The 14,545-nt window shown below is 40.1% G+C and overlaps 1 protein-coding gene across 3 annotated transcripts; it reads right to left on the reverse strand.

The window, feature by feature from the left end:
• Positions 1–1,108: 1,108 nt before the first annotated feature.
• On the reverse strand, positions 1,109–9,086 carry LOC103940409. Of its 3 annotated transcripts, none has more exons than XM_009350527.3 (10): positions 8,737–9,086; positions 6,061–8,364; positions 5,875–5,979; positions 5,599–5,751; positions 5,010–5,173; positions 4,733–4,880; positions 4,514–4,636; positions 4,297–4,384; positions 1,688–2,115; positions 1,109–1,575 (listed from the first exon to the last, which is right to left on the reverse strand). In XM_009350527.3, the coding sequence occupies exons 2-9, from the start codon at positions 8,350–8,352 to the stop codon at positions 1,949–1,951; spliced, it is 3,240 nt and encodes a 1,079-aa protein (XP_009348802.1). In that variant the 5' UTR covers positions 8,353–8,364; positions 8,737–9,086; the 3' UTR covers positions 1,109–1,575; positions 1,688–1,948. The 3 variants fall into 3 exon arrangements, with proteins under 3 accessions (XP_009348802.1, XP_009348801.1, XP_048426578.1); XM_009350526.3 differs by having other exon boundaries at positions 6,061–8,522; XM_048570621.1 differs by having other exon boundaries at positions 6,061–9,086.
• Positions 9,087–14,545: the final 5,459 nt, after the last annotated feature.

Consider the following 14,545-nt stretch of genomic DNA (forward strand, 5'->3'; position numbering starts at 1 on the left):
TCCCTCAAAATTCTAACTTTGGCATCGAAGGTTCTTCAGCCAAAGCCCCCCCCCCACCCCATTCATCGTGGGCGTGTGAGGCTCTTGGCCTTGACCTAAAGTGTTGTTTGTTTTGTAGGTGCAATTTTGTCCAAGAACAAGGAGGAAGAAATTTGCATCCACAAGTTCCCTTCAATTTAACCAAGACTGCCACCTCATAATAACTACCTAAACAATTCAATCCAATCCCAACCTAACTAGTCTGAAATACCAAATCCAATCTTGTCCAGCACACCAGATGTGCCCTTAATGTTAGGAAAAAGATCCTCACCAGATCCTTTTTCCTAGGGATCCCACAATCATGTTTGTTCATCGTACATCGTGCGGTCATAAATCATTTAAAATTTAAAATTCAAATATAAATAGTACCTAACGAAAACTGATCGCACGATGTATGATGAATGGACACGATTGCGGGATCCCTAGGATGCCTAGGAAAAGGATGTGGCGAGGAGCCGGATCCTTTTCCTTAATGTTTGTCCTTAAGACAAGCTTCAATTCCCTTCAATTTAACCAAGACTGCCACCTCATAATCACTACCTAAACAATTCAGTCCAATCCTAACCTAACCAGTCTAAAATACCAAATCTAATCTTGTCCAACACACCAGATGTGCCCTTAATGTTAGCCCTTAAGACAGGTTTTAGTTCCCTTCAATTTAACCAAGATTGCCACCTCATAATAATAACTTTATGACATCACTCAATATTAGAGTCTGGTTGTATTCATTTTTATTTGTAAGTGAGAGGCCTAAGTTCGAATCTCGTGAATGGTGAATTCGATACCAAATTAGGTTGCCCATTATACGGCTTACCAAACTCCCGCTCTCTTTAATGTAAAATATATCGTTGTACTTAAAAATAAAAATAAAAATAAAAATAAATAAAAAAACCTATGCGACCACTGCTTTGCCCCTATATTTATGAAGTATGATACACGTACATCCCGTCCCAATGCATTGGAAACCCGAAGCCACAACAATAACTGGTACCAAATTAGTAGATTATGTTTTTCTGGGTAAACAGTACCATACATCCTTCTTTGCGAGCAGTAATAATAGAAGCGTAAATAAAAGAAAAGAAAGTCGAAGATTATTCGTATTTTCCATCAGAATTTCAGTGTTCCAAACATTTTCCGATCAACTTGGATTCCCGTCGCTGTACTGGGTACAAATCTGATCAATATCCAATCAATTTTGTACTTGAGTGTTTTATTGCTAGGTAGAATAAACACCGAGGCACAACTTAACAGTGTAAAGAGGTTCTAACAGATAATCATGCTTTGTACATTCGTAGAGCCAAAGCAAAAGTTGGAACATATAAACAGATGTCCCTAGCTGTAGTATCTAAGATACTAAGCAGAGGCCCAGAATACGAGCAAGAACAACGGTTCATAATGCGTCATTATCGTCTCATGATATAGGCTTTTAAACATGGTAATAACATTTTATGTATATACACATCATTCGGAAGCGACCTTGGTTCAGCTTCGATAGCAGGACCGCCATTCTGATCTCAACCAAAGTAACTTATAAACCTGCATGAAAGGGCCAAAATTGACTGCGTTAATATGGAGTGTGACAACAGAGTAAGGGGATACAAGTCCAGATGAAAATATAAATAAACAAAAGGACACGTTTTGGTCGTACCATCATGGCTGCGCTTCGTGTATGATGGAAGCCTTTTCCAGGTAAAAGCCACTGCAAAGCGCATATCCAGCACTTACCAAAGAAAATTACCATTTCACAGATGAACCAAGGCATAATAATACACTATTAGCCTCAATATACACTTGGAAACCAGTGCTGCCCCTTAAACTGCAAAATCTATTCTTAAAACTTATTTCCTCTTCGGCTATGTCCTGGGTAACATACAATGCAAGAAGTGAATCAACTTCATCGAGACTGGAATTATTTCACATTCATTGCAGCAGCCATATTTCTTAGCTTCTGAGAAATTTCAGAAAATGATGGCCTCTGGGAAGGATCAGAAGCCCAACAACTTTCCATCAAAGACTTCCATTCTGGGTCGCACCACGTGGGAATTTGAGGGCGCAACATGTTGTTCACAATACCTCCTGCAAGCAAAACAAAACAGATTGCAGATCAGAACTAAATACTGTAGCATCCTTGACTGGTATTGTTCAACTGTGGATGCTGTATGGGCATTTAATACCTAGATTACAAAGCATGAAAAGCATTCATATAAAATCTCAAGCATGGCTATAAAACAGGTCTGTGTAAGAGATGACTGCCGTAAGATGCTCAGTCATGGACTGACATAAGGACGAAGACAGCACCGGTAATTGGAATTGGTTTTGAAGAAGAAAACAATTTTTATTGCAAAGAAACAATAAAAATATGAGAGCGGACAAGAAGCCCGCAAAGGCACTGGTAATTGGAATGAGAGATGACTGCTGTCGGATAATGCAAAATTACTAATACAAAAGGAAAAGGATACTTTGTTTTTCTTCCTAGCATATATCTACAAGTTACTAGACCAATTCCTAAGTCTATCAGAATGGACGACAAAAATACAGTGGACGATTTGAACAAAACATGAAATTTACAATTCGAACTGCAAGACAGATAGTTGATACAAACAGCAACAACAGAGCCATTTCCCACTAAGTGGGGTCGGCTGTATGAATTCTAGAATGCCATTGCACTCGGTTCTATGCCACATCTTCCGTTAGATCCAAGTACTTCAAGTCTTTTCTTAGAGTCTCTTCCAAAGTCTTCCTAGGTCTTCCTCTACCCCTTCAGCCCTAAACCTCTGTCACATAATCGCATCTTCTAACAGGAACATCTATAGGCCTTCGTTTCACATGCCCAAATCATCGTAACCAATTTTCTCTCATCTTTCCTTCAATTTCGACTACTCCTCCTTTACCTCGAATATCCTCATTCCTTATCTTATCCTTTCTCGTGTGCCCACACATCCAACAAAGCGTTCTCATCTCCGCTACACTCATTTTATGTACGTGTTGATGCTTCACCGCCCAACATTCCATTCCATAAAACATTTTTGTCCTATAAAATTTTGGGAACTTAATGAAACACTCCTGGTATTGTTCACTTTTAATGTTAAGGACATTTTTACCTTGAAAAGCCACTCCTGGTATTATTCACTTACACCTTTATTTTGTCCTTTTGATTAAAAACTTAAGTTTTTTAGGACTTTTCATTAGTTTTCCCATAAAATTTTCCCTTGAGCTTTAGTGACATACGACGGTCGCACAACACACCCGATGCACTCTTCCACTTCATCCATCCAGCTTGTATTCTATGGTTGAGGTCTCCATCCAACTCTCCATTTTTTGCAAGATAGATTCTAGGTAGCGAAAACAATCGCTTTTTGGTACTTCCTGATCTCCAATCCTCACCCCTAACTCATTTGAGGCTCCGTTCACAATGAACTTGCACTCCATATACTCATCTTTCACCGACTTAGGAGAAGACCTTTAGATTCCAACACTTCTCTTCAAAGGTTAAGCTTCGCATTTACTCATTCTTGAGTTTCATCTATCAACACTATATCATCTGGGAAAAGCATACACCAAGGAATATCATCTTGAATATGTCCCGTTAACTCATCCATTACCAATGCAAAAAGATAAGGACTTAAAGATGAGCCTTGATGTAAGCCTACAATTATGGGGAAGCTTTCGGTTTGTCCTTCATGAGTTCTTACGGCAGTCCTTGCTCCATCATACATATCCTTTATAGCTTGGATATATGCTACTCGTACTCCTTTCTTTTCTAAAATCCCCAAAGAATGTCTCTTGGGACCCTATCATGCGCTTTTTATTGCAAACCAGCAGAAGGATGTTATATTGCCAAGTGTACGAAAATAGTCTTAAAGATAGGGGGTTTCTTTAAGAACACGTTCAAGTTCTACTATTTGTTTCACATAAGCAATGCATGAACAAATGACCAAAAAGAGAACAGATGACAAGCAACTTTGTTCTGTCAATTGTCCAGCAATCGTATATATAAAGTGAAGTTAGATCTTACATGGATTTTACATGACAGAAACAGAATTTCAGCTAGAAGACAAATGGAGTTGACATGTGATTGCATATAAGCTCGCATCAAATACGTAATATCAGCATCCGCAATTATATGTACATTCTCAGAGATTGGTGTTGTATTATTAAATAAATAATGAGGGACCCAGAGAACATTTTGAAAAGAAACGGAGAGAACATATTATGACAAAAAAACAGAATATATGCCTACAAATCATTGGTTCTTACCAATTATAGACGCACAATGCATATCTGTATATGGCTCTTCTCCCGTAAGCAGTTCCCACATAACAATCCCAAATGAGTAAACATCAATCTACAAAAATTGAAAATAACACATAAGACAACAATCTGAAGACTGAGAAAATTAGTGATACTTCTAAGAGTTATCAATCGCAAGAGCCATACACTTCAATATATGTTCCAAGGGTAAATTCACTATTACCTTCTCTGTTACCATATTACTTTTCCCGCTAAGAAGCTCAGGTGCCATCCAGGGTAAAGTTCCACGAACACCTCCAGACACTAAAGTCTGTTGTTTTACTTTGGATAATCCCAAATCACCAATCTAAAGAACGTACACACATCATATGAGTCCCAAAAAGAAAAGCATGCTAAGAAAGTGGAAAGGAGGTGACAGAATTTGATATTTAAATCATCCAACCTTGCATACAGGCCGCTGTGGATCTCTCATATTCACTAACAGATTTTCACACTTTAAATCAAAATGCACTATATTTTTTCCATGCAGGTACTCCATCCCAAATGCAGCATCCATAGCTATGATAAATCTTTTACGACGATCAATTGTTCTGATCAATGGCATAATCAATAGATTCATCATATACCAGCAAAGATAAGAAAGCCCTTAAGTATAGAAATTGAGAAGAAACCAATAGAACAAATTAGAAATATTCCTTCCGGGAAAACTAACTACTTACCGATCTTTTTTCTGCAAAAACTGTTTCAAAGAACCATTAACCATGAATTCAGTCACAGTTGCTAAAGATCCATCAGGGCCATCGCGCACAATACCATACATGGAAACAACATTTGGGTGATGCAATGAACTCAGTATCAAAGCCTCCTTCCAGAAATCCGCAATCTGTGAAGACAAAAAGAAAAATATCACACCCACAGATGATAATATGAAGAACATACCATTTTAGGAAGAATAATGTCTCCCTCAACAACATATTTCAATAACTTAAGTTCAAAAAAGTGATTATGACAATATTACAGATTAACATATCATTTCAGGAAGTATAATTACTCCCCTGACAACTTCCTTTAAAATGACTAAATCTCCAAGACGTGAATAATATTAAATGAATGGTGTAATTATTATTACGATATCAGCTAGCATACAGTCACTATTTCCACAGCTGAAATTTGCAAGAACCAAGATCACATAAAATGACTGAACTAACAATATATAGGGCAGACCACAAATGGGGCAAACAAGGAGGTGCTATGTAATAGGTTATACGAAACTGTAAATTCAAAAAAAGAAGAGTGCTCAGTTGTTACCAAACGTTCTCTTTCTGATGGTTTCCCAGCAAAACAACTGGATTTTATTCTCTTTATTGCTACGTCAGACCCCTTCCACTTCCCATGATACACAGCCCCGTAAGTCCCAGAACCTAATTCTCGGATCTCCTCTAGATCATCGTTCCTTATTGTCTGTCAAAAAGAAAAACACAATCATGCAGTTAAAATAAAACCGCATGAAAGACCAAGAAACATAGTACGGGAAATACGGATGTAGGACTTAAAAATGACACAAATATGACTGCAAAAAGAAACCTGCAATCCCTTGGCAATAGCTTCTGCCTCCGCCTTTGTTGGCTCGATTTTGGGATTCTTTAGATTATCACTATCAGAATCCAATTCCTTTTCTCGAGGAGTGTTCTATAAAACAAGAACACATTAAGAAGACAAAAAGAAAACCCATAATCTAATCTCATTTGAAGCTTTTCATACGGTTCTCACCAGTTCCAAATTTTTTGCAGCTGCCTCTTTGCCTATTGAACCACTCTTCTCAGGATCAGTACTTTCTTCAAGGTTGGCTTTTACCTCCTCAGCCCCCTCTAGTGCAGCTTTTTTAACAGAAGCAATCAACTCCGGTATGAAACTCAAATCATTAACAGAAAGCTTTAAAAGTTCACAAGTAGACTGATGCTCATCACTTGTTTTGCCAGCATTACCACTTTCTTCTGCAAGCTTACTGAAATTTAAATTTATCGACTCAAGAGATACCACACCACCATTTTTATCACAATGATTGTTTGGGTTTATAACCTCTGTTTCAGAGTTCTCCACCTTGTCCACAATATTCACCTCATTTATTCCAGGTGAACTCTTTTCCTCCAACCTTACAACTCCGGCGACGGGGTTCAAAGGAATAGCACAATTTATCATATCAGGTGTGGCCTGAATGGGTTCTGGAGGAAATGCTTGATGATTATCTTGACAAAGTGCGTTTGGGTTCAACTTCACAGCGTGCCCATAAGAATAGTCTGGAGGAACAGCTTTCCCTTCCAAACCTAACATTTTCTGCGAGGAATCAACCCAAATATTTTGATTGTCTAATGCAATGGAAAACCTTGGACCATCCCCACGTCTGAAATATCCCACATTAACAGAACCATTCACTTGTGGTGCAGAAACGGATGCTTCATAAGGAGGCGCAGCATGCATTGGGATCTGAACATTCCTCCATACTGCATGTCCATGAGACCCCAGATAAATATTATCTCCTCCATAGGCATAAGGAAGATTTCCATAACGAACACCACACTCTTCTACAGGAGCAATGTGTACATTGGGTAGAGCAGCCACAGATCGTTCGTGAAACACTTCATTTCCCACTTCAGGTCCAGCTCGGTGATGAACATAATTGGAAGAGATGTGATGGCCATCCACCATATTAGGACCAAGAGGCAAATTCATGTTGGGACCATCTACAATGTAAGGATCATTCAATTTCCCAGCTCCAGAAGCATGTGGTCCTGTTTCCTCAGTCCAACAATTCAAACGATGATGTTGAGCCCACCCTCTTTCATGATTTGGAGTCTCATTAAAAAGAGGAGGACCATTATTCTGTTCACTTGCGTGTATTTCATGGTGCAACTTTGCATCTGGATTCATCATGAAAGTCTCTCCATTTGGAGTACCCTCACTGCTTGGATTAGGAACCTGCTGAAACCCATTTGCCATGTTTGGTTGCTCAAAATGTGGTTGGTTTCTCTGGAAAGCCATCCGGCAGTGTTCACAAATACTGTTTCCTTCAATAGCATTGTTTCCATGAACAACGTTACCCGGAGATCCTGACTTTTCACCACCTATAGCTCCACTTGGAAGCCATGAAACATTCTCAGAAAGGTGTTCATATGGAGGCTGATGATTCAATGGCTGTCGTGCATATTCTTCAGGCAGTCTATCTAAAAATTTATCGGCTACATCTGGAAACGGCATACGGTACCGTGCAGAGGAAGGAGAGGAAGGAAACTCTGCCATTGGTCTTGAATCAATGTGCCCATGATGCCCAGGAGAATAGTATGCAGGACTCCAAGGAGCTTCCATTTCGTTATACCTCTGACTAATTGGTTGATGGTGTTGCCCCGATCCTGCATGAGGTATCTTGAGCTGATGCAAGTTGTATTGAGCCATGGATATATCACAATTTCTCTGGCTATGAAGGCCACCCTCAAGACTTATTGGACTAAAAAATTGTTCAGCTATATGGAGATCATCAACAGGATTAATAAGAGGGGACTCAGGATACTGCTTCCTGAATTCGGAGCCATCATTTAAAGCATTGAGAGCGTCGACATACCTCCTCTCATTATCCCTTTCATCACCCTCATAGTGCGATGAACTATCTTGGTCAGGATGCGAAAACAAAAAAATCCTGAGCCTAGTGAAACCATTGCCAGATCCCAACTTATCATACTCTTCCATCATGTTAGTCACATCATCATCATTCACAACCGAGACAAGAGCATCAAGGTCCTCATCAGGTTGCTGGTACTTGAGCACTGCTGCTCCTTCATAAAGCTCCCGTATCTTGTTCATCAACTCCTCAAACTTGATATCTCGTGGAACACTCACAATTCGCGTCTCTCCACCCACATACCGGAGCTTCCCATCTTGTGGGCGGGGCAATATACTACCCGAAAAACTACACAGAAACTTAACGCGCGAATTCTCCTCATTCAAATCGGGGGAGGAAGCAGCAGTGGAATTTGAACCAAAGTGGGGGCTAGCGGAAGGGCTATCCATCAAGTACACAGCCTGATGATTAATTGGGTTTTCGGAGTTGCTTAAGCACGCAATTCCTTTGTTACACATGAGTATAGGTCACACCATATAATTTCCAAATATTGAATATTTGAGCCGACAAACAAAAGCATGTTCATCAACTTCACTAACATCCTCCATTTATGACAACTCTATCGAAACCACAGTAAGCCATAATATTCCCGAACACCAATCCCGCCCACCATTGAAACAATTTCACCAAAACCAAATCAAAAGAACCAAATTTTAGCCAACAACCAATCAAAATAACACCACATAAACCCCAAAAGTTGCAAATTTTGTCGAATTTAGATCCGAATTCAACACAATCCAAATAACCAAATCAAAGAATAATCAAATGGATACCTGGAAAATGAGAAACAACGCAAAACGCAGATGCCAAAACCCAAATTCCAATCGGAAAATGGAACCTTCGGGTTGCAGACAGACGCGCGTCTCCAGCCCCCTCTGCCTGAGTTGCGAGCAGGCGGCGATAGAGCAGAAGAGCAAACAGAGTTGCAGAGGCGTAAGAAAAGTAAGAGTGGAATTTACGTGTGAATTGGGTGAGGAGGAAGAAGGAGGAGGAGGTGAAGGCGATGGGGAGGAAAGGGGAGGAGATTAAGGGGAAGAGGAAGGACCGCCATAGGCGCGGAGTGGTGGTTTGGTTCGCTTTGCTTTCGGTCGCGTGATTCCAAGATGCGATGCCTGAGTGCCAGGTAGTGTGCCACGTGACACTCGTCGCTATTCGCGTTCTCCTCTAGCATCTTAGCTCCTCGGAATTTTGGGATATGCCTTCTTCCTTCTGAGCCTTCCATCACGTGCACTGCGGCTGCAAGCTCCCAGTTTTGATTTTTTTTTTTTTTTTTTGAAACTTTAACGAAAAGCTTTAAGTATTGTTCCCTTTAACGAAAAATCACATTTTTACATTAAAAAGTTAATCATGGTACTATTCACTTTACCCTTGATTTTGTCCTTATCGTTAAAACTCAAAGTTTTCAATCTCTTTTCATTAGTTTTCCTTTTTTTTTTCCCTTCAAAAATATCTCCCTATGCTTTATCATATAGGCACAATGTCATTTTACCCTATCAATTTTTTAAGAGTCGCCGAACATAATGACAAATGTCGAATATGATCAGGCAATGATGCAAGAATTGGAAGATTTAGATGATATTTGGCTAAACGCGTGCAACTTGCTTGTTGCACCAAAAGAAAATAAGCATACAACAAAAGGGTAAAGCAAAAGATGTTCTGTGAAGGGGATTTAATATGGCAAACAATCTTTCCCATTGGAACCAAGGATCCCAAATACGGGAAATGGTCGCAGAATTGGGAATGTCCTTTTATCATGCACAAGGTTCTCGACAAGGGGCATATTATCTTAGGAACTGTACAGGGTCGATGCACAAAATACCGATCAATGAAAAATTTTAAAGAAGTACTATCCAGTTATTTGGGAACTGAGAGAATAAACAGTCCAAAACGAAAGCATTCGAATTTCATTTATATCGTGCACATTACAGGATTGAATGAAATTCGTCCAGCCACATTTCGACGCTGAGACTTAACATGTAAACTAAGGAGAAGAGGGCATAAATCATTGTCGAAGCACTTTCAGCTCTAGCCACTTCACCTCCCCTATGGTAATCTCGACTTGCCGAATCCTCTTGTTGGGCTTCATTTTCTGGATCCTCCACATCCCCGTCGCATACTTATCAGCCAAGGCTTGTGAGCTTCATAGTCTTTCTCTAGCTGAGAAGCAATGGCAACCCTGCGCAACTGAAGTTTGGCGATTTGGTGATCGATCTCGAACATGTTATTTTTCGTTTGCTTGATTTCTTCAATGATAGGCTAAACATCATCCTAATCTGTTACAACTTCTTCAAGATCATTCTCGACTTGAAGAACTTTCTAAAAAACACCAAAATGAAATCGAGTATTCTCAAGCCAGGCCAAGAGGTGAACAATGCCCTTGTTGCAGATCAAACCTTCAATCGCAAGATCATTTAGGCTTTTGCAACAAAATCAATGTCGTTACTTTGCAAAATCTCCAGCATAGAAATAAGGCTTTAACTGTTGTAGCTTGGTCAAAGCACTAGATACAGCGAGAGTAGCAGACGAGCCAACCGTACCAGACGTGCTGGCAAGAAGCGCATCAAGTTCAACCGTCCAGGATGAATGAGGCTGTAGAAGAAAAATATGGTTAGTTTGGATAAACACACGTTGCGAATTATCGAAGGAAAGATTTTAACATGCCGAGAAGAGACATCAGCCATGTCTTCAAGGTGTTGATTGAACCCAGATAACTTAATAGCCAAGCCCAATACTTAAGACGACTCTTTAGCTTAAACGACCGATGAAAGTTGTCTATATTCAAAGGATCATTGAGGCAGCTAAGACATGTAAACAATGTTCTTCAGCTTGTCAAACTTTTGGTGATATGACCGTCTTCGCCCCTAACAGTTCTACTCGGTTTAGCTTAAGTTCAACAGAAATAAGGAATCACGAAAGGTTAAGACTTACTTAAGCCAAAGCAACTTCTTATTCCAAAATGTTGGTTTCCTTGTCCTGAGGATGATGCCTTGAATCCTGGAAGGTGTAACCTCAGGATTAACCTAGGTAGGCTTACAGGCCTTATAGGAGGAATTTCCACCAATAGAGAACATATTTTCTTTAGCAGGGGTCTAAATCTCATTCACTCTCCTATGTTTAAGAAAAAGTTAGAGCAAGGATTGTAAAATAAGATAAGCAAATGCATAATATAAAAGTAAATATATATACCTTTTCGTCGAGGATTTTGGATTTGGCGAGAATATTGTTGCAATTGGCCCCTAGGAACATCGGCCAATGCAACTTCAGTCGCCCTTTCAACTATTGGAGGAACAACGTTGTGTTGCTTGACTGTCGTTCTTCGAGCCGCTCAAGCTGGCTCTTCCTAGTCTTTATCATTTTTGGAGAGAGCTAGGGGTGACTTGATTTGATCCGCCTTTGGAGGCGTCCCTAAGGTTTCCTGAATCCCCGAGGGGTTAGGAACCCATCATTGTCCCTTTTTTAGCTTTACCCACTTTGGGGCATGTGTTGGTTGGCCCAAAAGAACCTTCTTCTTCGGCAAATAAGCATGAGATATTTTCTTCCCACCTAAAGGATTGGTATGGCTTTGACCATAGAGCGACTTTGGCAGCAAAAGGGCAGCTTTCTTCATTTTGGGCAAAATGAAGGATTATTGAGCTAAGTATATTGAAATAAACTGAGGGCAGATATACTAAAATGCTACCTTTAAGAATGTCTTCCTTTAGATTTAGTGCAACAGTCTTTTTCAGTCACTCATTGAAAACTTTATTAAGGACCTCTTGAATATTACGCCAAAAAGTTTAGCGGTGTGAACTTTCCACCAATTGGAGAAGGTTTCAACAATATCCACCTTAGAAGAGTAAGGTCGAAGACAAAATTGCGAGCAGCACTCGGTGTGCTTTTTGTGCACTTCCTCGCAATCCTCTTCTTTTACTTCTTTGTATGATGTGACCAAGGAAACAAGGTAGCCTTAGTAATACCCCAGTTGGCGAGCTAGGAAGTTTGGATGATAAAGTTCAAAGCTAAAGCGTCAAAGATTGCAACCGAAATGGTGGTCGCGAACTAACAAAAACGACCCTCAATTTGGCCGAATCTCAGCATTCGCTGACGCATCCCAATCGGAGGTAGGAAGCTTAAAAGAATGAAGGTAGAATCTTCAATGACAGACTAAAAATTCACCATCAGTCCGATCTTTCAAATAGAAGAAGTACTGGACGACATCTTCCATCGAATGGTTTGAAATGGGAAAAGGTGCCAACTAGAAACCCATTACTTCATCTTCTTTGAAGGCCAAGCACTCAAGCCTTAGTGGCACAAAGTAGGTATGCAGCCATAATTGGAAAACCCATAAAGGGCTATACTGGTGAGGATCCATTTCCCCAGTTGCGATATCACGATGGCAAGGAGAAAGGTTGGTCAGGGTGGCAAGGCTGTGGGTCAAAATGTGACCACTAGCCAAGGCTTCGACCACTAACATATTCTCAATCAAGCACTTGTTGACTTGGGACAGAACACAACCTTGTTGTACCAATAGAACAAGAATGCCTCATGCTTCCCCTGCCGAACGGCCTTATTGTCTTTCCCTGCAAAGTTGAAGATGAATGTGGTGTAGTTTAAGAAGTTCTTTGCCAATTTGAAGATCTCTTCCTTCAATTATGCCTGCTTTTCATCCTTGGTATTTAGGATTTCGGCGGCCCGCTCATCAAAGAAGGTCTTTAGATCAAGGTCATACTCGTAAGAGGAAAGGATGACGTCAATGAGTAGATGGATAGAGAAGTGCTAAGAATGGCTGTGATATCAAGGATGGTGGGACTCATCAAACTGAGAGGCAAAACCATTGTATTGGTGGCTGAACACGAGAAGTTGAGTGCAACCATCAGTAGTTTTTGGTCCATACTGATCTCGACGTAGAGATATTGATGGCATAAAAAATGCCTAGGTTTTTCCAACTCTCACCGAAGTATAGTTCCATTCGATCAATAAGCCCAAGTAGTTAGGGTTGAGGGCTAAACTAATTGGGGTTTGGCAACTTCCCACTTAGCCTAGTTACCATCGCGAAAACAAGGTTTTAGCATATTCGCCCTTATTAATGCAACAACTGGTTTTGGGATATTATCCTTGAACAAATGACCAAGAACCTGATCAATGGTTGTGTTCTTGTCGAAAAATCCCATCAATCATCACCTTTTCATTTTATTAGGCGAACAAGTAGCCGAAGGCATACAGACGTTGTAGCAATGCAGCACATGCAGCACATGGAACAGCCGAAGGCATACAGCACATGGAACAGCCGAAGGCATTAAAAGAAAGCGTTTCGATGATTACACACCTTGAGCATGCAGCACATGGAACAGCCGAAGGCATACAGACGTCGTAGCAATGAAACACGTGGTGATTTCATAGCAGACGAGGATAGTGGTATGGATACGGAAATCAAAAGCATTAAAGCTGGTGAGTGGGTGGTTGAGGAGATCATTTCTTCAAAACCTTTTAAACCTGGATTTTGGCTGAAGATTTCATAAACAAGGGGGCAATATTTAAATCTAAATATTGGGCTTGGACCGAATGTGACTTTAGGCTCAGCCTAAAATGAAAATCTTTGACCTAAGTCAGATTTTTTAGATAGTCTAGCCCAAGGTGGGATAGCCAAATCCTAATAAGTGTAAGACTCTTAGGGAGTCAGTTGGATTCGATTGAGTCCTAACATGAGTGAAATCGTTTAAGGGTTAGGATGAACGTTGATAAGATTCATAATATTCCAAGAATCAAGGTTCATAGCTAATCAAAACCAAGAAATAGATTAGGTTCAGAGTTCAAAGTCTGATATGAGTGGCTGAATCCAATCCAAAGATCAAGATGATTTAGTATTGGATCAAGGGATGTTGAAGAGTGTAGTCTAGTTAGGACTCTACATCGGCATAAGATGATCAACACAAAAATCACTCCTATAAATAAAAGAGGTTCTGCAATATTCAGATGACCTTCAACCTAACACACAAATCTGCCTTGCGCAATTTCTCACTTTACGTGAAACCCTCTCATATTTGAGAAAACACTATTCTTTCTAACTTTGTCACCAATTTGGATAAACAATACTATGGCTGAATACCGACGACATCTTTCAGTTTAGATAAACAACACTGGAGCCATAGAGTTGGGCGATCGAGAAACATCTTCCAATTTGGATAAACAGCACTGCTCCAAGTTTGGTTCACTATCTATCCAAGTCTCTGTCAGAAATTAGTCTCTGAGTCTTTATTTCAAGAGCTCATCTCATTAACCTCGGCAAGTGAGGTGTTACCAAGTTATGTTGTTCGGCACTTTGAAAACCAAACCTATTTTTTTTTATTGGATATTCACAGGTGCATTTTAGAGTTTGACATTTCGACGACCGAACCACATTTACAATTAAATACTTGTTTTCTTTGATTATTTGTGTCCATACATTCTAATATTGATTCGGCGCACTTATATTTTCATGAATTTAATTGAAGCAACCAAGCCTGGTGCAGACGATCCTTGAACTTCACAGTGACTAACAACATTGTCTTCAGGCTCTAGAACCCAAAGGCCGAGATGAGTTTCTTCCTCGGCCTCAATCACCCA

Source organism: the organism of the source record quoted next, unplaced genomic scaffold (assembly GCF_019419815.1).
Source record: "Pyrus x bretschneideri cultivar Hongxiangsu unplaced genomic scaffold, Pyrus_bretschneideri_v1 Contig54, whole genome shotgun sequence".
In the NCBI taxonomy this organism is placed as follows: domain Eukaryota; kingdom Viridiplantae; phylum Streptophyta; class Magnoliopsida; order Rosales; family Rosaceae; genus Pyrus; species Pyrus x bretschneideri.